This window comes from Crotalus tigris, unplaced genomic scaffold (genome assembly GCF_016545835.1).
Source record: "Crotalus tigris isolate CLP2741 ecotype Arizona unplaced genomic scaffold, ASM1654583v1 scf7180000017552.641344, whole genome shotgun sequence".
Taxonomy (NCBI): Eukaryota; Metazoa; Chordata; class Lepidosauria; order Squamata; family Viperidae; genus Crotalus; species Crotalus tigris.
In genome coordinates, this window is record NW_024096470.1 from 277501 (window position 1) to 299912 (window position 22412).

At 47.6% G+C, this 22412-nt stretch overlaps 2 protein-coding genes across 2 annotated transcripts in view; one reads left to right on the forward strand and one right to left on the reverse strand.

Annotated features, from left to right (window-relative positions):
* Positions 1-10198: 10198 nt before the first annotated feature.
* CAMK2N2 (calcium/calmodulin dependent protein kinase II inhibitor 2) lies at positions 10199-13293 on the forward strand. The gene is made up of 2 exons (XM_039346878.1): positions 10199-10500; positions 11285-13293. The coding sequence occupies exons 1-2, from the start codon at positions 10338-10340 to the stop codon at positions 11353-11355; spliced, it is 234 nt and encodes a 77-aa protein (XP_039202812.1). The 5' UTR covers positions 10199-10337; the 3' UTR covers positions 11356-13293.
* A 652-nt stretch (positions 13294-13945) lies between these two features.
* Positions 13946-22412, reverse strand: part of EEF1AKMT4 (EEF1A lysine methyltransferase 4) — a 73131-nt gene continuing 64664 nt past the window's right edge. The window contains exons 4-5 of the mRNA XM_039346892.1: positions 14250-14372; positions 13946-13961 (exon numbers count right to left, since the gene is read on the reverse strand). Of these exons, the coding sequence (XP_039202826.1) occupies positions 14290-14372 (83 nt within the window). The 3' untranslated portion in view covers positions 13946-13961; positions 14250-14289. The remainder of the gene's footprint in view (positions 13962-14249; positions 14373-22412) is intronic.

The following is a 22412-nucleotide window of genomic DNA, read 5'->3' on the forward strand; positions in this document are numbered from 1 at the left end:
ATTGCATTTTCACTTAGTGACCCATTGACTTAGCCCAAATTGTGGCTGCTAAAGGAGGACTACCTGAAATTAAATCCCACAACCTGCTGAGCCACAAAAGAACATGAGTGTCAACAAAGGAGAATATCTGTAGATCAGGGTTGAAGTGAGGCGTCCTTGGTGCTCTCTGAGCTTGGCTGTTTTCTTGCAGATGTTTTGTTGCCCAAACTAGGAAACATCGTCAATGCTAATAAGCATGGAGGTTTGCTTTCAGCTTATAGACAGTAGCTTGCTCTGCTGGGGTTGACGGGAGGTGTAGTTTTTCTCCTTGCAGTGTGTGCATTTCTCCATCAGCCAGCACCCAGATAAGATAAGCAAGGATTAACACCAGACAAAGATGCAAAAAAACAGTAATGAAAGAACAACCAAGGAGAAAAACTACACTTCCATCCATTCTGGCCTGGCAAGCTACTGCCTATAACAGGGAGAAAACCCACACTCACTCTAGCCCTGATGATGTTACCTAGTTTGGGTAATGAGACGTCCGCAAGAAAACCACCGTGCTCAGAGAGCACCAAGGACCCCTCATGAACCCAATGGGCAAAGCATAGCATGTCCTACCAACCTTCCTGTGAGGTCTTTGAGAATCCCTTTGTTGCCTGCCCCCGTCTTCATGCGTGCCTCCCCTCTTAAGCCACTCTGCAGAGGAAGCTCCAGTGTTTTGGGCTGTGGCCGCCACAAAGGCCTTTCCACCCAGCAGTAGCTCAAAGGACATTATCAGCACAGTGGGGACCGAAATGCAAGCATCTTCCTGGCAGTCCTTTCCTTCACGGCGGGAGAGCTGATTCATCCTCGGCTGCTTTTGTGTTTTGTGGGTTTGATGTTCTGCAAAGAACAGCTGGCTTCTCTAACTTAGGGATCAGAATGGCCCCAACTTTGAAGAGCTCAGGGCTGTTAATTTTACCCTGGGACGCGGGCGTGCGTCGCTTGCGGGAAGAGCAGGCGCTGAAGGCCCTTTGCAGACAGTGAGGTGTCCTTCCACGGCTTCTTAGTTATAAAAGGAGGACCAGGGCAAAGAGATGGGGGTCAGGTTCTCCCCTGTTCAGTCTGGGGGAAGCGGGAGAAAAGAAAAAAAGAATGGAATGTGGAAAGCCACAAAGACTAATATTTCCAACACTATATTTGCAGAGGCAGCGAGCAAGGAAGCCTCATAAATCTCTGTGCATACGCACTTTGCTCTGCTAGCCAGAGTTGTGAGTGGCTTCCTTCATTTGTGTCTGACTTTTTGGTTTATGTAAGATTCAAAATAGTTGAAGAGTCTCTCTTGTGCTCATCTTAAAACACGCTGTGCCTCATCTTAAAACACACTGTGCCTGTACAAGATGCTTAGTCTGAAGTTGTATAATACATTGAATGTAGAAGCTCACAGAAGAGATTGTTCGTAGTTCAGGGTTCAACTGTGGGGTCCTTGGTGCTCTCTGGGCTGGGTTGTGGTTTTTTTTTTTGTTTTGCAGACGTTTCATCCCCAAATTAAGTAACATCATCAGTGCACTAATCAGCACACAGATGATAGTATCTTACCATCATCAGTGCACTGACAATGTTACCCAGCTGGGTAATGAAATGTCTGCAAGAAAAGAGGCTGCCTCAAAGAAGAGGGAGTCAAGCTATTCTCCAAGGCGCCTGAAGGCAGGACAAGAAGCAACGGATGGAAACTAACCAAGGAGAGAAGTAACCTAGAACGAAGGAGAAACTTCCTGACAATGAGAACAATTAACCAGTGGAACCACCTGCCTCCAGAAGCGGCTAATGCTCCAACACTGGAAATTTTTAAGAAGAGACTGGACAGCCATTTGTCTGAAATGGTATAGGGTTTCCTGCCTGAGCAGGGGGTTGGACTAGATGACCTCCAAGGTCCCTTCCAACATTATTATTATTGTTGTTGTTGTTATTATAAAAATCGAGTTCAAGGAGCCCACAATGTAGAATCTGTACAGATAGTCCTCAACATATGAGTGTAACATACGAGCCATTTTTGTAGCGGTCCTTAAGCGAACTGATGGCTTGCTATGAGCAGAGTTTTGTTGAAAACTGGAAGCAAGTGCAGTTTTCAGACAACTGTTGTCAAAGGCAGTCACATGACCACAGGATGCTACAAATCTGTCTATGTGGCTGAGGGCACAAGTTTGGGCCATGTGACCGCAGAAGGGACTCAACTGTCGGAACTTTGGGTCATAAAGAGTCCTATTTTGGGGTCCACTGTAACTTCTAAGGGAGATGAGCTGCATTTAGTTGTTCTGCGTTTCATGTTGCGTTTTGGCATAATTGTCTGGACATTTATGATCAAGTAGGGCCTCCGCTAAATCTGTTTTTTTTTCTCCATGACATATGATCCAGTACCCAGTGATTATATCTGCACAACCCTTTAACCTGGTTACCGAATCTGGCTGTCAACATTACAAATGAATTTGGCTGAAGCCATTTTCCCTTCGTTTTCGGTCGCCACAGATTTGGGATGAGGGAGGAGTAATTTTTAGCTTAGTCCAGGGGTAGGCAACCTCGGCTCTTTGATGACTCGTGGACTTCAACTCCCAGAATTCCTGAGCCAGCCATGCTGAGGGGAAAGGGAGAGGTTTCCAAGCTGAGCCATGCTGGCTCAGGAATTCTGGGAGTTGAAGTCCACGAGTTATCAAAGAGCCGAGGTTGCCTCCCCCTGGCTTAGTCAAAACAATACATTGTTCTATGGCAGACATGTCAAACTCACGATATCATGTGACGTTGTGCAACGTATTGGGATTGTTTTGCCATTGCTGGCAATGGAGTGGGCGCAGCTTCCGCATGACGCATCCAGCCCACAGGCCGGCAGTTTGACACCACTGTTCTATGGGAACCAAGGTCATTGCTAATCGCATTTTGGTTGGCTAAGACTTCAGTGAGAAAGCCTGGACAAGTAGCTAATTGGGGAATGTGATTTAGGACACATCATTGTGGTGGGAAGTTCAACTTTGTAACCATGTAACCTGGAGGGGAGAGGAAGCTTCAGTCCTGGTTTCACTTTTGATAGTGCCAATACTACGCAGCCAAATAAATACGTTCTTTAAGGAAATCTTTTTTGCCTTGGAGTTCTTCTTACTGGTCTCATCTATCAGAACCAGGACACTGGGTCTGTTGAATACATGGAATCATGAAGCATCTTCTCACTCCCAATCAACCCTGAATGGAGCTGGCCTCGGAGAAAGGAAAAGAACCAGCACCACACTCTATCACCCAGTTCCAGGGTCCAAAGCTGGTCCATAAGGATGACCTTTCGGATGCCCCTTACTCGGGAATGGGTCACCCTAAATAGGGCTGTTGGTCAGCTGTCTGTAGACACAATATGGGCGAAGATGTATTGATGCATTGCTGCCCTTAGGACAGGCACAAAAGACCAGGTGCGCGTGTGAAGTTTCAATTTAATTGATTTATTGCTAAAAGCTTACAAACAGGAATCTCTTCAACTAAGAGTCAGCACTTGGTTATAGTTAGATAAGGGTCAATAGCAGTCAAGGGGGAGTGAACTTAGTTTGTGATTATGTAACGATTCTAGGCTAATCCCTCTTTTTTACTCCTTCCCCTGGCTCTGCCAGTCCTTCTCCTACACCCCTTACCATGATGAGATAGGCCTCCAAAGCAGAAGTTATGTTCAGTTGCTCCTTGTTACTCCCCAGACATCTCTTAGCCAGTTTCATCTCTCTCGGGTTCTCCATAAATGACGGAGAGTTTGGGGATCCAAGGAAAAGGAGAAGTGACTTGGGCACGATTTGGTCCAAAGTCTCAATTGTCCTCTCATTCCAAGTGACAACTAGGGCCTCATGCAGCAGACAATCAATCAATCAGAATAGAGCTGGAAGGGACTTTGGAAGACTTCTAGTCCAGCTCCCTGCTCAAGCAGGAGACCCTATACCAGGGATGGCGAACCTTTTAGAGACCGAGTGTCCAAAACACGCCTCCACCTTCCCACCCCCTCCGCCCCTGCCCTGCCCACTCCACCCCCGCTCTGCACTTTACCCTCCACCAGCCTGCAGGGCCAACCAGATCGCCCAGGCAGCCCAGCAGTGCCATGGCGGCCACGCCCTCTTGCCCACCCCCCACAGCATCATCTGCACGTGACAGGGCACGAGGGCGGAGTCTTGTCCCCACTGCCTGGCTGCCATGTCCTTGGCTGCGCTGCTCTGTGCAGGCCGCGCTTGGGGGCAACTCTCCTCCAGAGGGGGGCTGCGGGTGAGAAGGGGGCTGCAGGGAAGGCGGAGCTGGGGTGATGGCGCACGTGCCCACAGACTGGGCTCTGAGTGCCGCCTCTGGCACGCGTGCCATAGGTTTGCCATCACTGCCCTATACTATTTCGGACAAGTGACTGGCCAGTCTTTTCTTAAAAACCTCCAATGATGAAGCCCCTATAACTTCTGGAGGCAGGTTGTTCCACTGGTTAATTGTTCCCACTATTAGGAAGTTTCTCCTTAATTCCGGGTTGCTTCTCTCCATGATTAATTTCCATCCATTGTTTCTTGTCCTGCCCTTTGGTGCTTTGGAGAATAAGTTGAGTCCCTGTTCTTTGTATATGTTGAAAACATGTTGACCCCCCTCTTCTTTGTATATGTGGAAAGAGACCCATGATGAATAACACTGAGTTCCCTATAGATTCCCATCCAGGTCCATCAGTTGCCGGGGAGGGCTGATCGAAGAAATCTCACCTCCCTGGAGTGAAGGGCAGCACCTCAGAATCTAAGGGCCATCAGGGACTAGTAATCTGTGTGTGTGTGTGTGTGTGTGTGTGTGTGTGTGTGTGTGTGTGTGTGTTTGTGTCAAAGAAAACTCCCTTGGTTCCAGATTATATTTCCACTGCTCTGACAAGAAGACCAGAGCTGGTGTATGACCACTGTTTTGGATAGACACTGGATGACCTGGGATAGGCCCGTGAATTTCTGACCTACCTCAGTCCACACCCCCAGGGAGGCAAAGTGCCCCAGGACCATAACTCTGGGGAACTACTGTGGCCCCTGAGATAGAGTTGAGTTGCTCAGGCAGGCAGATTTCTATACAAGGAGGCTGGTACAATAGCAACAATCCCAACTGATGCCTAGAGCCCAAATTAATGAATGGGGTTTCACATAGTAGTAGTAGTAGTAGTAGTAGTAGTAGTAGTAGTAGTAATAATAATAATAATAATAATAATAAGCACCACTTGAACACCATTGGCATTGACAAATTCGCTATTGGTCAATTGCAAAAGGCGGCCTTACTAGGAATCGCTTCCATCCTGCAACGATATCTGTAATACCATCAAACATCCACATCTGCCTATCCCAGGTCCTGGGTAAGGACTCGATAGGTAGACAAAATGCCAAATCCAGTCTGAACATCTGGCTGACTGTGCGATAATAATAATAATAATAGTAAAGTTGGAAGGCACCTTGGAGGTCATCTAGTCCAACCCCCTGATGATCAATAATAATAATAATAATAATGTCATAATAACATAATAACAAATAAAGTTGGAAGGGACCTTGGAGGTCATCTAGTCCAACCCCCTGCTCAGGCAGGAAACCCTATACCATTTCGGACAAATGGCTGTCCAGTCTCTTCTTAAAAACTTCCAATGTTGGAGCATTGATCGCTTCTGGAGGCAGGTTGTTCCACTGGTTAATTGTTCCTGGTTAATTGTTCTAACTGTCAGGAAGTTTCTCCTTAGTTCTAGGTTGCTTCTCTCCTTGATTAGTTTCCATCCGTTGCTTCTTGTCTGGCAACCTATGGAGAAACACCCTTGAAAGCCTCAAGAGACTCCCGGATAAGAATCGCCATAACGCATCCCTGCCCTGGAGTCTTGGTTATTGCCACCGTTAAAACCCAGCTGGGTACATTTCCAAAAAGGGATCCCCCCAGCCCCAGACCCAGCTAGGTGTCAGAAATGCACACCAGACCAGTCCTTAACCTTGAAATCTTGTCGAACCCCACCCAATGACTGTCTGTTCAATAAAGCATGATTAAGCCATCATCTTTCACCCAAGCTTTTATTTACTTATTAGATTTTTTTTTGTTGTCCATATTATTTTATAAGCTTTGGCTTATGACAGTGGAGCCCCCAATTTCTCTTGCTAAGGGAGACAATTAAGTGAATTTTGCCCCATTTTACGACCTTTCCTGCCACCGTTATTAAGCGAACCGCTGCCGTTGTTACATTAGTAACCCGGTGGTTAAGCGAACTTGGCTTCCTCCTTGACTTTGCTTGTCAGAAGGTCCCAAAAGGGAATCGTTTGGCCCCAGGACACTGAAACTGTCATAAATACGAGTCAATCTGAGCCGAGGTGGCGCAGCAGTTGGAGTGCAGTACTGCAGGCCACTTTAGCTGACTGTGTTCAGCAGGTCAGCGGTTCAAATCTCACCGGCTCAAGGTTGACTCAGCCTTCCATCCTTCCGGGGTAGGTAAAATGAGGACCCAGATTGTTGGGGGCAATGTAAATATATATATATGGTACAAATAAAATACGAACACCAGGAGAGTATAAATATAAAAATATACTTTACTAAAAGCTGCCAAGCTTTCGTTTGGAAACTCCAAACATCATCAGGGCTAAGGAGCCAGTAAACAATGATGACTTAAATGGGTTTTGCCGGCATCTGCACCCGGCTCATGGACCGCATCACTGGTCCCGGCCGGTTAATTAGTGTTCCAGATGTTTCTTTATTACTCTCCTTACGCTTCCTTCTATGGTTCTTCCGGATCATTCCTTCCACTATCTCATTACTGGTATTCATCTCCTCCACCACCCCTTTATCCTTATTTCCTTCCATAGCACTGACCGTCCTCCCCTTTTTGTTTTCATTCTCCACCCTGGGGGCATCTGTTTCTCCTCTATCAGTGTTACAAGTTTCCCTGGGCTCACAGACGCTCCCCCACACACACGCTATATATACATACATTGCTTACTGATATATACATACATTGCTTAGAGAGTGTACACCGCTTAGAGAGTGCTTGCACTTAAAGCGGGATATAAGTCTCATAAATAAATAAATAAATCGCCAAGCGTCCGAACTTTGCTAACATGACTAAGAGGATGCTGCAATGGCTGCATCAAAAACAGTCATGGGTCACTTTTTATCAGTGCTATAATAATGTCAATGCTGCTAACATCGGATGTTCTTGCTTTGACACTATATGAAGATGCAGCCATGTTCTCTTCTTCCATGATGAAATCTTCCCCAAATCTTCGTCAGCCCATTTCCTAAGTTTAGGAACAGCGACTGGGGTTCAGGGCCCCTAGATGGTTTGAAAAGTTTGTAGATTTTGGCTTGATGTCCTGGTTCCTTACTCTTCAAAGAACTTCGAGGCATCTTTTCCCTTAAAGCAGTGGTTCTCAACCTTTTTAATGCCGCGACTCCCCAACCGGTCGTAAGTCGAGGACTACTCAACTGGTGCAGCACCGTTTGCAGAATGGGACTTTTGGCAGGCTCAGCAGGGCAGAGACAGCCTGGACAATTCCTATTGGCTTCTGAAAGCCAATAGAATTAGACTCTATTCAAGAGAGTCTATTCTATTGGCTTTCAAAAGCCAATAGAATAAAAAGGAGTAGCACAGCTAAGGAAAAGGGGGAAAAAATGGCGGACTGCATTGTTTGGCAACCCTCGTGAAATGATCGTTCGACCCCAAATGGGGTCCCAACCCACAGGTTGAGAACCACTGCCTTAAAGAATCTTTATTCAAATAGCATGGCATCGGCACGTACATGGTCGAAGCCATAATCTGAATTCCCCTCCCCTAAACACATAGTATCAAAGCCCAATTCCCTCCTCCAATTAACTGTCATAAATCACATTCTCCAATTAGTTTGAATGCAAACCTTCCCTCCAGTTCCAAAACCCTGCCATTCCTTATCATCTCTTGTTTCAAACAACCTTGAAGAATACTCTACTGGGATGTGTTACCCCATACGCATTCTTCCTCCTCCCTCCCAGCATCATCTAATTCTAACTCTAAAAGTAACACACAGGTTAAAGAGAAAATGGCTGCATCTTCATATATTGTCAAAGCAAGAACATCCGATGTTAGCAGCGTTGACAAATAACTTTGAACAGTCATTAAATGAACTATTTTAAGTCAAGGACTATCTATAACTCAAGGCAGCAAACATACATTATACTTCGTCCTATTTTCGTCACAATAACTCTGTAAAGTGGGTTTCACTGAAAGAGTTTGCTGATGACACCAAGCTGGCAGGAATAGCCAACCCTCCAGAAGACAGGCTTAGGATACAGGAGGATCTGGACAGACTTGAACACTGGGCGCTATCTAACAAAATGAAATTCAGTGGTGAAAAAAGTAAGGTTCTACATTGAGGCAAGGAAAACCAAATGTACAGGTATAGTATAGGGGATACCTTGCTCAATAGTAGTAACTGTGAGAGGGTGGACAATCACTTAAATATGAGCCAGCCGTGTGCTGCAGCTACCAAAAAAGCCAACACAGCGCTGGGCTGCATTAACAGAGGGATAGAATCAAGATCACGTGAAGTATTAATGCCACTTTACAAGGCCTTGGTAAGGCCACACTTGGAATACTGCTTCCAGTTTTGGTCACCACGATGTAAAAAAGAAGTTGAGACTCTAGAAAGAGTACAGAGAAGAGCAACAAACATGATTAGGGGACTGGAGGCTAAAGCATATAAGGAATTGCTGCTGGAATTGGGCATGTCTAGTTTAATGAAGAGAAGGACGAGGGGGGACAGGATAGCAGTGTTCCAATATCTCAGGGGCTGCCCCAAAGAAGAGGGAGTCAAGCTATTTTCCAAGGCGCCTGAAGGCAGGACGAGAAGCAACGGGTGGAAACTAATCAAGGAGAGAAGCAACCTAGAACTAAGGAGAAACTTCCTGACAGTTAGAACAATTAACCAGTGGAACAACCTGCCTCCAGAAGCGGTGAATGCTTCAACACTGGAAGTTTTTAAAAAGAGACTGGAGAGCCATTTGTCTGAAATGGTATAGGGTTTCCTGCCTGAGCAGGGGTTGGACTAGATGACCTCCAAGGTCCCTTCCAAGTTTATTATTATTATTATTAGTGACAAGCTCAAATTCTGTGTTTGCCCTGATCTCATAAAACTATTCTTCGGGGACGGGAGGGCCCACTTGACCAAACAGACTCCGTCCTTACAGGTAGTCCTCGACTTACGACAGTTCATTTAATGACCCCTGCAAGTTACAAGGGCACTAAAAAAGTGTCTCATGACCATTTTTTCACAGTTATGACCTTTGCAGCATCCCCATGGTCACATGACCATAATTCAGATCCTTGGCAATGGGTTCAAACTTATGACCATTGCAGTGGCTGGGGATCACGTGACTCCGTTTTGCGACCTTCTGACAAGCAAAGCCAACGGGGGGGGGGAGCCAGGTTCACTTTGCAACCGACTTATCACTTAACAAGCGTGGCAAGGGAGGTCACAAAACGGGGACAAAGCACCCAGGTCTTGCTTAGCAACCGAAACGTTGGGCTCAAAAAGTCGAGGACTACCTGTACATATATATATATATGTATGTATGTATGTATGTATACATACATACATATATATATGTATGTATATATATGTATATATATGTATGTACATATATATATTCCAGACGGGCTTTCGAAGGAGAAGCCCCTCGTAAGGAAAGTCTTCTGCACATGCTCAGAAGCACCTCCTATCACCCAGTGAACCCCGGGGTGCCCCAGGGCTTGGGCTTGGGCTGCTGATCGGGAATGCCGAATGGGGAGAACCACAGCGAGGCCCGCAAGCCGGGGGGGGGGGAGGGGAGGCAAGAGGCGGTCCCCCCAGCCGGGAGAGCTTCCCTCCGGGAAGGAAGCGAAGCCCGGGGGAGGGGCGAGGCCAAGAGGAGCTGGGAGGATCTAGCGGGTCTTCCTCTGGGGGGGGGGCCTTTTGCTGCAACCTTCTCTTCTCCCCACCCCCCAGCCCGGTTGTCCCCGCCCCTGGGCTGCACGCAAGGCTCCGGAGGAGGCCCTTGGCGCGCCAGCCCCCGGATGCATGACTTCATCCTTCCGCCCGGGTTTCCTTTATGATGTAGGGCTGTCCCAAGCGCTCGGCTCAGACGCTGGTCGAGGCTGTTGGACGCCACACGCGCTTCCCCCACCCCCACCCCGCCCGCCCCGGCTGAGCCGCGCTGCCTCTCGGAGCCGCCCGCCCGCCCTCCCCGTCCGTCCTCCGTCTGCCCGCCCTCCTCGCCCGCTCCTTTCGCCAGCCTTCCTCCTCTCCAAGCCGGGCACCCGCCGCCGCCGCCGCCGCCGCTTTTTCACCGCCAGCCGCCGCCGCTGCTTTTTCGCCGCCACGATGTCTGAGATCCTGCCTTACAACGACGACAAAGTGGCCCGCTATGGCGCCGACTCGGAGGTGGGCGACCTCTCCTTCAGCTGCCGCCTCCAGGACACCAACTCCTGGGGCAACCAGGCCAAGCGGCCCCCGAAGTTAGGACAGATCGGACGAGCCAAGCGAGGTGAGCCGCGCGTCCTCTCGGGGACATCGGCGCAAGCAGCTTTCTTCCCCCCCCCCCCGAAATCCTTGTCCGCCGTCGCTGCAGGAGGAAGGAAGGAAGAAAGGGGGGGGGAAGGAATGGGGGGGGGGAAGCCAGGCATTTCAGCGCCCTGCTCCGCGACTCTTGGGGACGGGGGGGAATAGACGTGTTTTCTCCCCCTCTGCCCCCCCTCCGGTAGTCCCCCCCCGGCTGAGGTCCCCCTCGCCGCCCCCTCCCCCCTGGCTGCCGCTGTAATTTTCCCACCCGCAGGTGGATCCTCCCGCAGAAAAGCGGGGAGGGCCGGCCGGCTGGCGCTGTGTGTGTGTGTGTGTGTGTGTGTCCCCACCCCCTCCTCAGACCTCCCCATCGCGCCCGCGTTGAGATCCCCCCGACGATCGGGGCTGCTGCCCACCAGGCCTCTTTGGCGCAGGAATCTGGGCGCCCACCTCCCCAAAAGACGCCCAGCCGCGGCTCCCTTGAGCGCTCCGACCGCCTCTCTGCCCCGGCTGCCCCGCTTCTTCCCGCACCGCCCTGGCCTCCTGGAGGGGCTTGACGGCCAGCGGGGGATTCCGCTTGGCGGGAGGCGACTCGTATGCCGAGCCTCTCGGAGCCGGGACCCCCAAAGTTGCCCGTCCGACCTTCCATCCCCTTCCTTTCCTCCCCCCCCCGCCTCCCAGGGCCAAGAGGCCGAGGGGAGGGGAGGGGAGACCCGGCGCCTCCTCCCGTCCTGACGGCGCCTGTTGGGTTTGTCCTTCCTCCCCTGCAGTGGTCATCGAAGACGATCGAATAGACGAGGTGCTGAAGGGCATGGCTGGGAAATCGCCGTCCGGGGTATAAAGTGGGCAACCGCAGCGCCTGCACCAGCTGCAGCGGATTCCCCCGAATTTTTAAGCACTTTTGGCTGTGCATGTTTGTTGGGATTGTGGACAACCAGAAAAGCACGGAAGAAGATGAGGCTGCTGGCAACACCCTCCACCTCCAACGCGACCCCGGCCCGAAGAGGGAACTGATGGGGGCCGTCATCTCCCCCTCCTCCGCCGCCGCCGCCTTCCACGGAGCGCCGCGGGACGCCGAGACCTTGTCATCCCACGTTGTCCCCGCCCGTTGCCAGACGGGACGATGCCCAATCCCGGAGTTCAAACGACCCTTCTAGAAAAAGAAAAAAAAAAAAAAAGAGGCCTCTTTTTTTTGGCGGGAGGGAGGAGGAAGGGCCGGCGCTGAATGGCGCTCTTGCGCCTTGAGGAGCTGTCCATTTCAGCACCGCCGCCGCCGCTCGGCCCGCCGAGCCGCTGGCGCCGGCCCGGCTTCCTACGCGCCTGCAGATGGGGGGAGCCGTTCATTTCAGCACCCGCCCCGCTTGGATGCACTGCCTGCGGAACCGTCCACCGCAGCGACTACTAGGCTATGTTGTCTTGTCCCTACTAGCATCTTGCCCCTTTCCCCCCCTCTCTTCCCCTCCACCCCCGACACACACACACACACACACACATACAGAAACACACACACACAAACACCACTCTTCCGGTTCACAACAGCAGCAGTTGCGTTCCCCTCTTTGGTCTTGGGTGACCCCATGCCACGATATGACGGTGCTGAGCCACAGGATCGCCTAGTGCTCTTAATTTTTAAAAAAAGGGGGGGGGTCTCCTTTAGCAATGCACTTTACGCCTTTCACTTTGGGATGGGGGGGGGAGTGGCTGCATAGCTGACATCTTGCATAGGCATAGATCCCCAGGTTAACAAATACCAGATCCACCCTGTACTCTAAATATAATAGGTTTCATCGTATTTGTATAATAGTTTACCACTCAATAGTCCACACTGGTAACTGCTTCATCAGAGTTCATTCCTTTATCCCTTATTCCCCACCTGTAAAAATTACAAAAAGAAAAGAAAATTTGTTTGCAAAATACCAGCAGTTTGGAAGCAAACTCAAAGCCAGCAGTGCTGAGTGGAAGAAGACAAAAAAAAAAAAAAAAAAAAAGATTCTGATTTGGATGGACTATAGTATAAAAGACAGTGATTATTTTGCTGTCAAGAGACATTTTTGCTCCATCTTTTTTGCATGAGCTTCCTGGTCTCGGTGCCACGTCTTGGTGCCACTGGTCATCCCACTATGGCACGCTTCTTTTTAACAGAAAACTCTTCATATTTGTATTTTTATATCTGAATATTTGTTAAACAACAATCTGCTAATGTCTAATGTCAAACGTTGCATCAAAAGATTGTTTGTATTTTTTCTCCATAAAAGGAAAGGCAGACAAGATTTATATGGTGGGTTTCTCACAGGAAGGCAGAAATATCGAAAAAAGTTGGCTCTTTTAATTATATCAGTATTGAACAGGACTTACTGAATGTGTTTTGCACTCATTGTTGACAAGAAATGTATTTAACGAATCTTATACTGTGGTCATGGCTTAGTTGATGGACTTTGATGAATTTGGAAAAAAAAATAATTGCACTGTTTATGAATGTGTTCAGATAACTTGCTGGTTATATGATGCCTCTTTCTTAAGAGGGGATATTCAGAGCTGTTTTTAATTTTGTACTTTAATTTAATTTATTTTTTTTAAGAAGCTTATTGTCTGTTATGCATGGAAAAAGAATCTTTTCAAGAATATACAATGACATTTTATGAAGACAAGCAAAAAAAATTATAAAAGAAAAAAATGTCATGACATTCTAGGAATGACCCATTGTAAATTTTAATGCCATTTTTCACTGTATTGGTGAACAAAACTCAATGAATAAATACATACATGTATTAAAATGGAAGCATCTGGGTTTGAATCTCTTGTTGACAAGGATCTAGGACGATCTGGAGGCCAGTTGGTAGAGGTGAAAAAAAAATTCCTACAGCAATTTCTCCATCAATAAGGATTCTCACGGAGCTGCCAGACAGAATCTGACTGCCAGCTCTGCTAAACTCTTATCCTTTCAAGAGGATTGCTTGGGTGCCTCTGTCTTTATCTCCTCTTGGGCAAACTGTTTGGGGTGTAGGAAATGCGGAAAGAGATCCAGAGGTGTTTTTTTGGGGGAGGGGGCACAGTATCTCAGCAAAGGCAAGCTAAAATCCCTGCAGTTGTTTGATTGGAATGGCAAACAGTAAATGACCTAGTTTTTTGCTTGACAGACAGAAATAGACATTCGGGCTGCTGAGCAGCTTGTGGAAGTTAAATAATTTAACGGAACCTCTCAAAGGACTAGCCCTTTTCTGCCTTTGGGAAAAGGCAGGGATCAGTCTGAAAGAAGAAGGCAAAGGGGGAAAGCTTGGGGGCCAGCCTGGGGCGGGGTGGGGGGGCATCTCTGCACGCTGTCGGAGCGAGGATGCTTGAGAAAGAGGACCCTACTGGATTCCGGGTTGTTTTTCTACTCAAGAAGGTGAATGGAACAAAGGAACAGCCATCTCCAGGACCCAGAGCTGCAGTAGAAGTACAGCACACCTGGGGATTTAGGGAGAAGCAGAGGAATGTTTTGTAAATCCCTGGAAAGTGCTGGCAAGGAGGAAGGGTGAGCAGAAGAGAGCTGCCTGTTTGTGTTTTTAACTCACGTCAGAAGGAATCTAATTTTCAGTTGCTTTCAGACTGCACGGTTTGGGTCAGGGAAAGGCTGCTCCTCGCTTGACTCAGAAACATTAGGCTGCAGATTTTCAATATAATAGACTCCTGCCTGTGGGGTTTATCTTTTCTTTCCCCCCCCCCCCGCTCCCAATAAAACAGAATGAACCATACCTTCTTTATGGGTAGGGCAAAACGGCAGGGATTCCTACTGTTATTGCACTGAAGTTGACCTGCCTATCGTGTTCAGGGTCAGCACACATTCAAAAAAGCTGACCAGATCCTTTGGCGGAGACCCTACTGGGAGACAACAAAACAAAAAGTCACACAGTGAAACAACCCCGGTCAAAGCAGTGTTTTGAGGAAGAGATACTCATAGAGGATTGGGCTAACCCACACAAAGGCACAATTGCTTGTGCAAACCAAGGTGGAATGCACTAATGATGTGTATGACACTTCACCCATTGTTAGAGGGGTTTAGAACACACTGACTCAACGTACATACATAATTCATACACTGAATCCCCTATATCCAAAGAATCCCAAGTTAATTCCTTCCTTGGGTGCAAGTAAACTAAATGTAAAAGATTTTTTTTCCTTCTTTTACGAAAAATCTGCCTCGTTGGGAAAAAAGTAATGGGACGGGGAGAAGGAAGAAAGAGAAATACAGATTCCTTGGAATTTATGGCAGGAGAATTGATGGGGAAAGGAAATTGTCTAGGTTTTTTAAAGACCTTGTTATGGAATTCCATGCCATGCTGAACTCTTGAACGGTGCTCTGCTGAACCCCCCAGCTAACTTTGCACAGAGTGTGTTTTGCCATCAAATCTTTCTCTTCAAAGGCCAGCGTGTCTCCTCCAAAAGCAGCATTTAATTAAATGTTATCTCCTGGTGTATAAATCCCACTAACACTCTCCTGGTCTCTTCTCTAGGGACAGCCACATCTGGGTTTTTCGTTTTTGTTTTTTAAAAAACCTTCTACTTTTATTTTATTCAAAAGAAAGTTAAAATACAAAACTCCGAAAAATTAAAAAACAAAACAACAAAAAACCCCCACAAAACAATCGAGACGTTAGAAAGTGCAATGAAAAGAAAAAAACACAACACATATATACACTTGTTATCTCCCCCATTTGAATTCTGATCAATGCATTACTGCAATATTGGTCCCCACTCCTTGTGAAACAGCCCCCCCCATTTTTAAACTAGCAAATCTCTTCGCCAATTATTGACCTGCCTTCTATGTAGTATATTAACAATGAAATAGTTTATGGGAAGAACAATACTTATAAAAAAAACATAAGTTTCAAAACTCTCTGTTAACAAACTGTCGCTAGGATCCGCTCGTGGAAAATTTGCCTAAGCCTCTTATCCATCCCAAATCCATCCCAAAAGTTAAAGAGTAATTCATTCTGGATCAAATGTGAGATAGCCAACTCTTAACTAGTGTCCTTCCATGACTTGGTGCTTTGTAGAAACAGGTTTGTTAACTTTTCTAAACATTTTATTTTCCTGGAAACAAGGTTGCCATTTTTCTCCCATTTTCTCTTGTTGGGTTTGGAAGTCTTTAATAGATTATTTAACAGAATAACCAAGTTGGAAGGGACCTAGTCTAGTCCAAGGCTTTCAACCAGTGGTACGGGTACCACCTGTGGTACATTGGCACCTGGCAGGTGGTACGCGACCATCCTAGAAAAGTGGTAGCGGGGGAGGGGAATGAGCTGAACTGGTGGCAGCAATGCACAAGCCTGAGCGAGAGACGGCTGGAGCTGCAGGGCTGTCAGTGGAAGCACCAGGATCAGTGCCGAGCTCCAGCTTCTGCTGAGCCCAGAAGAAGCGCCGATCAGCTGGAAGTTTGCAGCATCTCCAGGGTCTTGTGATTTACATTCAGATGCTTGGCAACTGATTCATATTTATGACGGTCACAGTGTCCCAGGGTCACATAAAGTGACCAAAACCTGCTGCAACCACCCAGCAGATGGGGGAATAAAAACCAAACACCCCCCACCCACCCCACCCCCCCGCCAATCCTCAACAGAAATGCTCACAACAATGAAAACCTTGGACAGGAGGAAGAGCGCCGTTGGGTGGGCAGGCAGGTGTCTTGCTCGGCTGTGGGTTGGGGGGCACTTTTTTCAGTGCCATTGTAACTTCAAACTGTCACTAAGCAAACTGTTGTAAGTTGAGGACTATCTGTACTTCATCACTTTTTTTCCTTTTGGGGGGGGTGTCATCAGGTTTTTGACACCTTGCTAGGCGACTGGTGGTCCTCGGATATTGCCATATCCTAAAAATGGTACAATGGACGAAAAGGTTGAAAAGCCCTGTTCTAGTCCAACCACCTGGCTCAAGCAGGAGACTCTAAACTATTCCAGACAAATTGTCCAGTCTCTTCTTAAAGACCTCCAGTGATGGAGCACCCACAACTTCTGGAGGCAGGTTGTTCCACTGGTTAATTGTTCTCACTGTCAGGAAATTTCTCCTTAGTTCCAGGTTGCTTCTCTCCTTGATGAGTTTCCATTCATTGCTTCTCGTCTTGTTTTCTGGTGGTTTGGAAAATAGGTTGACCGCCCCCCCCCCTTTTCTTTGCGGCAGCCCCTCAAATATTGGAATGCTGCTATGGGTGGTGCTCTTGGGATTTCTTTAAAGTCTCAAAGTGGTAGGGAGAGCAGCTACTAGTTTTGGCTAGTTCTTTTTCCTATCACTTTGCTGGTTAAACAGCTGCCTTCCTGAAAATTCTCAGCAAAGGTTTGCTTGCTAAGAATTTCTCCCAGGATGTAAGCAGTGGTGGGATTCAAATACGTGAACAACCCGGTCTCTGTGTGGATGCCGCTTCTGGAAATCCATTCTGGGCCTGGGCAACAAAAAATTAGCTACCGGTTCTGCTGAACTGGTGCGAACTGGCTGAATCCCACCACTGGATGTAATACTCAAGCCGGGAGCAACAGAAGTTGTGGGTTCCTTTGGAGATACAAACAGGATGCTCTTTTCAATTCTTGGAACTCTTTCGTGTAAGGTAAAAGGAAAAAATCTTACCCTCCACAAGAATTTCACTTAATTATTAGTCTTTGTAGAGGCAGGAAGGAAGCAGTGCTGTCCCAGTAACTGTATATTTACGAATTAACCAAATGTGTCAGAATCCAATTATATTTCATCTCTAGTTATCAACTATAGAAAACCCCATTTCTGCCTTCTCTGGATTCTGTCATACGATGAAGGGAATGGGGTGAACAAAGGGGCTTTATGGCCCTCACTTCCTTCAATACACTTCAAAGGGACTGGATGTGGATATCATCAAAAGGACTACCCATAACAATGGGGCTATTACCTTTCATGTACTCCTCTCTGAAGTCTTCATCCAGCCGGCAGTAAGGAAAAGGGGGTGGGAGTGTAATGCCTGAGACTGTCACTGGAAGAAGGGGGTGATTGGGTGGGGCTACTGGGGAACCCCTTAAAACCTTGAATAGGAGAGCATGGACCCCAAGTCCTGTCTAGAACGCCTGCAACCATTTTCTTTTAATAAAGGATGCCTGTTGGAAGAACTATTCCAAGAGTTCTGTCTACTTAAGATGCAAAGTGGGGTGGGTCCTTACAAAATGTGAGGATTCCACAGTATGAACAGTTTCACAAACAAGCTGAGCAGGCAGACAACACCCACAAAACTCTAGAAGCCTATTCGCAAAGCTCACCCAATGGAACATGTGGAAATCAACCCATGTAAGTGCGCGGTATGAACGCAGCCATTGAGAATGTGAAAAGTGTTTCTCAACCATGGCACCTTGAAGATGTGAGGCCTTCAACTCCCAGAATTCCCTAAACCAGCCATGGCTTGCTGGGAATTTCTGGGAGTTGAAGTCCACACATCTACAAGTTGCCAAGGTTGAGAAACGCCGTGTTAAATCAGTACTTGATAGCTGTGTTTGAGGGGCTGACACAAAGAAGAGAGGGTCAACATTCTCCAAAGCACCAGAAGGCAAGACAAGAAATAATGGATGGAAACTAATCAAGGAGAGAAGCAACCTGGAATTAAGGAGAAACTTCCTAAGAGTGAGGACAATTAACCAGTGGAACAGCTTGCCTCCAGAAGATGTGGGTTCTTCATCACTGGAGGTTTTTAAGAAGAGACTAGACAGTCATTGTCTGAAATGATCTAGAGCAGTGGTTCTCAACCTTCTTAATGCCGCGACCCCCAACCGGTCGTAAGTCGAGGACTACTCAACCGGTCATAAGTCGAGGACTACTCAACTGGTGCAGCACTGTTTGCAGAATGGGACTTTTGGTGGGCTCAGCAGGGCAGAGACAGCCTGGACAATTCCTATTGGCTTTTGAAAGCCAATAGAATTAGACTCTATTCAAGAGGGTCTATTCTATTGGCTTTCAAAAGCCAACAGAATAAAAGGGAGCAGCACAGCTAAGGAAAAGGGGGGGGGGAAATGGCGGACTGCGTTGTTTGGCGACCCCCGTGAAATGGTCGTTCAACCCCAAATGGGGTCCCGACCCACAGGTTGAGAACCGCTGATCTAGAGTCTCCTGCTTGAATAGGGGGTTGGACTAGAAGACCTCCAAGGTCCCTTCTTGCTCTGCCTATTCTACATACTTTCTCACAGTCACTTTCCATTTATCTTTGAAAATTTCACTCTGACTTCAGTATACCCAAACTAGACTTTCTCCTTGGAGCACTCTATTAATGAGTGTGTTCTTGAAACCATCATGAGCCAGGTTTAGCTCTGGGGAAAATTAATGTTACTATCCATCTGGCCACATAACCCGTTCAGCGGCACTTAGGAAATCACATCTTTTGTGAAGTTGCTCCGCTTTTCGAGAAGGCTTCCAAGTGAAAATCCAGCAAAAGGAAGAGATACGAGGCTGCCCCCGTGAAGGCAACGAAATCTAGAAGTTGAATTTTCAAGTCCCACTGCAGCTGGTTTCAGACCTAAAATGGTGTTGGGGCAGGGGATGGGAGAGGCTGAAAGTCACATGCTTCCAGCAATTGGCAGGGTTTTTCAACTTTTTCACCCATTGTACCACTTTTAGGATATGGCAATATCCGAGGACCACCAGTCGCCTAGCAAGGTGTCAAAAACATGATGATCCCCTCCCCCAAAAAAGGAAAAAAGTGATAAAGTACAGGTAGTCCTCGACTTACAACAGTTCGCTTAGTGACAGTTCAAAGTTACAATGGCACTGAAAAAAGTGCCCCCCCAAGCCACAGCCGAGCATGATGCCTGCCTGCCCACCTGGTGGCGCTCTTCCTCCTGTCCGAGGTTTCCATTGTTGTGAGCATTTCTGTTGAGGATTAGCAGCAGGGGAGGGGTGGGAGGTGTTTGGTTTTTATTCCCCCATCTGCTGGGTGGTTGCAGCAGGTTTTGGTAACTTCACATGACCCTGGGACACTGTGACCGTCATAAATATGAATCAGTTGCCAAGCATCTGAATGTAAATCACAAGACCCTGGAGATGCTGCAACATTCCAGCTGATCGGCGCTTCTTCTGGGCCAGCAGAAGTGCCAGGATCAGCGCTGAGTTTCAGCTGGAGCCTGGCGCTGATCCTGGCGCTTCCACTGAGCCCTGACAGTCCCAAAGAAGCACTGATCCTGGCGCTTCCGCTAAGCCCTGACAGCCCTGCAGCTCCAGCCATCTCTCGCTCAGGCTTGTGCGGTGCTGCCACCGGTTCAGCTCATTCCCCTCCCGCGCTACCACTTTTCTAGGATGGTCACGTACCACCTGCCAGGTGCCAATGTACCATAGGTGGTACCCATACCACTGGTTGAAAAGCCTTGCTCTTTGGGGCTGCATGGAAGCAGTGGACTGAGTTGATCTCTCTCTCTCTCTCAGTGCAGAGAAGAGCAACAAAGAGGATTAGGGGACTGGAGGCTAAAACATCCAAAAAACGGTTGCAGGAATTGGGTTTGTCTACTAAAAAGAAGGAGTAGGGGTGACATGATAGCAGTGTTTCAATATTTCAGGGGCTGCTCCAAAGAAGAGAGAGTCAAGCTATTCTCCAAAGTGCCTGAAGGCAGGACAAGAAGCAACGGATGGAAACTAATCAAGGAGAGAAGCAACCTAGAACTAAGGAGAAACTTCCTGACAGAACAATTAACCAGTGGAACAACCTGCCTCCAGAAGCGGTGAATGCTCCAACACTGGAGGTTTTTAAGAAGAGATTGGACAGCCATTTGTCTGAAATGGTATAGCATTTCCGGCCTGAGCAGGGGGTTGGACTAGATGACCTCCAAGGTCCCTTCCAACTCTGTTATTCTCTCTTCCCTCCCTTTCATTTCCACCCCCCTTTCCTCCACCTACTTTTTCTTCTTCTTCACCTTCTTCCCTGACTTTGCAACCTTCATTTCTTCACTGATGGGGTAGCTGAATTGGTCTGAATTGCTTTTAAAGAGGACACAAAGGCTCACACATCCTTGATTTAAGCCTTAGACTTTTTATACTGGGCAAGGTCTGGGAACATTCTCCATCAATTGCAATAGAATAATGTGCTCTTCCTTCATTACTTTAAAAGTGGCTGTACCATTGTGTTTGCATCTTTTAAAAAAATAGACATTTTCTTTGAGTCTATGACATATATAAAAGACTTTCATGTATTTCTCCTTCTGCTGGTAGCTTCCATGATCCCTTACCTTCAAACTAATAATTCTCATTTCTTGGGGTAACTTTCATTGGTTAAAGTCACACAATATGTTTAACTACATGACCCAATTTTCTTGGTTTGGACAATGCACTGAGCCGGTAACCAAACAAACATGCCGGTTCATGCAACAAAGTCATGCACAAATGCAATCTAAGCAGGGCTCACTCTAACCAAGATTCGTGTGTTGTAAGGGTGCATCTGGGAGGATTCCAGTTCATAGAGTTAAGGTGTGAATAGAGCCACTGTGTACTCTGGTGCCTGACCAAGCACTGGAAGACAGTCATTGTGTATAACCAGGTGGAGCTTTTTTATTGTTGTTATTGTTGTTTTCCCTACAACTCTGTCTTGGCATTTAGCGACTGCCTGGACGAGTTCCTGCAGTTTTCTAGGCAATATTTTGAAAGTGGTTTGCCATTGTCTTCTTCTTGGGGCAGAGAGAGAGTGACTGGCTCAAGATAATCTAGCTGGCTTTGTGCATAAGGCAGGACTAGAACTTACAGATCCCAGTTTGTAGACTGATGACTTAACCCAGAGGTCCCAAGTCTTTTGGGCACCAGGGACCAGGTCTGTGGAGAGAGGTTTTTCCACGGACTGAAGGGTGCGTGGTTTTGCGTACTGCCTGCATCTTGCAAATGGGGCTTCGCTTGTTTGTGCGGACCGGTTGCTGGCATGCTGTGCCCGATATTGGTCCACGGGCCGGGGGTTGGGGACCTCTGACTTAACCTCTGCACTAAACTGGTTCGTAGAATTACAGCCGCAAGCCATAAGGGTATATTTATTTATTGACTTTCATATCACACACATAATATTCCTGTAGAATGCTTGCCTTCGCTTCCTGTTGAACCTAACAGCCCTAGAACTTTTGGGTTGATCTCACCCCATGTGCTAGCATCCCAGCCTGACCAAATCAGTCAGGGAGGGTTAGCCATTAAGACAACTATATCATTAGCATATGAAGTATAAAGTTCACAGCTTCCAGTCTCAGAAAGTACCAGCCAGCACGGCAACGACAGAGAGCTGCTGAGAGCAACAATGTAAATATCTCCAAGAGAACTACAGGCACATACTAGCCCTGTCATTAGCTCATGTTATTTTACTATTGCTTGCTTTAGGATGAATAAAGGATAAAGAGAGGCAGTTTGTCTAGTGCAGGGGTAGGCAATCTTGGCTCTTTTATGACTCGTGGACTTCAACTCCCAGAATTCCTGAACCAGCCATGCTGGCTCAGGAATTCTGGGAATTGAAGTCCGCGAGTCATGAAGGGGCCACAGTTCCCTCATGCTGGCTCAGGAATTCTGGGAATTTAAGTCCGCGAGTCATGAAGGGGCCACAGTTCCCCCATGCTGGCTCAGGAATTCTGGGAGTTGAAGTCCGCGAGTCATGAAGGGGACACAGTTCCCTCCTGCTGGCTCAGGAATTCTGGGAATTGAAGTCCGCGAGTCATGAAGGGGACACAGTTCCCTCATGCTGGCTCAGGAATTCTGGGAATTGAAGTCCGCGAGTCATGAAGGGGCCACAGTTCCCCCATGCTGGCTCAGGAATTCTGGGAGTTGAAGTCTGCGAGTCATGAAGGGGACACAGTTCCCCCATGCTGGCTCAGGAATTCTGGGAATTGAAGTCCACGAGTCATGAAGGGGTCACAGTTCCTCCATGCTGGCTCAGGAATTCTGGGAGTTGAAGTCCGCGAGTCATGA

Coding starts and splice junctions, on each gene's coding strand:
- CAMK2N2 (XM_039346878.1), top strand. CDS start 10,338: ATGTCTGAGATCCTGCCTTACAACGACGACAAAGTGGCCCGCTATGGC. Junction 10,501..11,284: donor GATCGGACGAGCCAAGCGAG/GTGAGCCGCGCG, acceptor CCTCCCCTGCAG/TGGTCATCGAAGACGATCGA.